Genomic DNA, 2286 nt, shown 5'->3' on the forward strand with positions numbered 1-2286 from the left:
TGCTTGCGTCCTCTTTTAACAGAACAATATCTCCAACAGCCAAGGTTTTATGATTGACAGGTCTGTAACGATCCCTTTTATCTACTGCTTGATTAATGAGAGTTGCAAGAAATTCTGAATGATATGCCTCAACTAGTCTGTCTCTAGCTTGTCTAAGCTTATAGTAATTATCCTTAACATCATCAATAGCACTACTACCAGGCACCCAATTGGTGTCATCTGAAGAAGAATTCTGCAACTCTGGAATAATGTTCACTGATACCAGATCATAGCCTTTAAGTAAACACTCAGGAGTTATTGGGTTTTCTACATTATCAATACAAGCATCTCTCAGACTATCCTTAAAAGCAATTGGTCTTTTGTTAATAAGATGGACAGTTTGACAAATAAGGAAGTAAAAATCTTGATAATCAAGCACAGTGTTCTTAATAGAACTAAAAATTAGCTTTTTCACCATTTTTACACAGCTTTCAACTAGCGAACCCAAAGAACTATTACCTTTAGCATAATGCTCGAACTTCAGGGGCTTAATGTCATTTTCTTCAAAGAAGGCACGCGTTTCAAAATCGTTGAGAAAGGTTCCAATGATTCTACTACCAGCAGTTAGCTGGGATCCCAAATCAGATATGCAAAATTCCGGGATGCCAAACTCATATATGTGTAGTTGGAAGGCCTTGAGAAAGTCTCGAGTATCAGCAGATGAACATATCTTCAAGTTGATGGCACGACTCCACAAACATGTCACGCATAATAACCAAATCTTCTTCCTTTCACCATTCCATATTACTGTATAAGGACCGATGTAATCTATGAAAATATACCTGTATGGAATAGGTGGTGGATTGCTCCGAAAATCCCTATAGGCACTCTGATTTGCTTTGATTGGTCTCTCATTAAGCCTTCTACAAGTTATACATTCTCTAAGTACCTTCTTTACTGTGGAATAAAAGTGGATTACCCAAAATTGCTTACGTAACTGAGCCAAGATCGAATACACACCAGCGTGTCCTAGACTAACATGCATATCACGAATAAGCAATTTAGTTAGCAAACTATGCTTAGGTAACAGCACAGGAAAGAAAATCTGTTCGTTTCTTCCGAATTTACTCCGGATTCTTAGCAAAGTGTCTTTGCTTTGGAAAATATTCATTTGAGTTACCAAATTGGGAATGTTTCTTTTTAATGTATGACTTTACTTGAAGAATTCACAAACTTCTGGGAAGTTATTTTCCTGTTCTTTACCTATTATCTGCCTACATGCTAAAGCAGAAAGATTTTTCTCCTTGACACAATTTCCCCAATGAACGTCGATTCCTTTATTTGTTAGTTTTTCTCTGATGTTTTTGATGAATTTCAACACCATCCTATGAACAGTTGCTAGCTTATGGAAACTGGAAAACTTAGTCATAGGTATCAAGTGTTCAATGCTATTGATGTCTTTCTTGTTATTTTCTTTACTTTCAGAATCTGTTGAGACAGTGATTAAGGAAGTATCTTCCCTTTCAGGGCCGGGTACTTCATCTCTCTTTTCAAGGGGGTTTGGCACCTTGAAACTAAACTGAACCTCATCTTTATGAAGTTTCTTAAGAAACTCAGGTCCACTATGATACGCAGTCTTTTGAAGTCTCCTGTATGAGACACATCTACTAATATAATCTGCAGGATTATCATATGCATTCACAAATGAAAATGTTATTGGGAAAACTTGGCACAAGTCACCTATAGTTTTCAACCTATTTTGAATAAAAACTCATTTTTTCTGCAATTTATCATACTTATATGTATAAGAGTAAAGCCAATTAAGAGCAACCATACTGTCTGAATATATCGCCATGCTCACAATTTTGATTGGAGTAACGACTGATTGACCAGCAAGTTCTTGAAATAAACTGGTTAGTGTGTCTGTCGCTAGTCCCAAAGCTTGAAATTCAATTACAGGAATGGTTTTCTTCTCTAACTGTTTGTTAACGACCCTGCTCTTGGCGGTCAAAAAACTTGTATTACCATTGAAGACATTTACAATATACACCACAGTTCCATAAATATCCTTACTTGCATCTGAAAATGCTACTAGTTTATAGCTACCATCTCTCCTACCCAGGAATCTAGGAATTACTACTTTAGGAGTAGAATTCACCTGTTTTCCAATAGGTGTCCATTCCCTTTTTAATGTTTCTGAGAGAGGGCTATCCCATGTGATAGTCTTGTCTTCTTGAAGCTTTTTAAGAAACAGCCTGGCCCTGTTCAAGATTGGTCCATAGATATTAAATATATCATAGATACTAT

General features: G+C 36.4%; 1 protein-coding gene across 1 annotated transcript in view; it reads right to left on the minus strand.

The window, feature by feature from the left end:
• The window catches only part of LOC137659184 (uncharacterized), a 1305-nt gene extending 281 nt beyond the window's left edge, over positions 1-1024 (minus strand). The window contains exon 1 of the mRNA XM_068394238.1: positions 1-1024. This exon is cut by the window's left edge and continues 281 nt beyond it. Within this exon, the coding sequence (XP_068250339.1) occupies positions 1-1024 (1024 nt within the window).
• Between the last annotated feature and the right edge of the window lie 1262 nt (positions 1025-2286).

This window comes from Palaemon carinicauda, chromosome 19, assembly GCF_036898095.1.
Source record: "Palaemon carinicauda isolate YSFRI2023 chromosome 19, ASM3689809v2, whole genome shotgun sequence".
Classification (NCBI taxonomy): domain Eukaryota; kingdom Metazoa; phylum Arthropoda; class Malacostraca; order Decapoda; family Palaemonidae; genus Palaemon; species Palaemon carinicauda.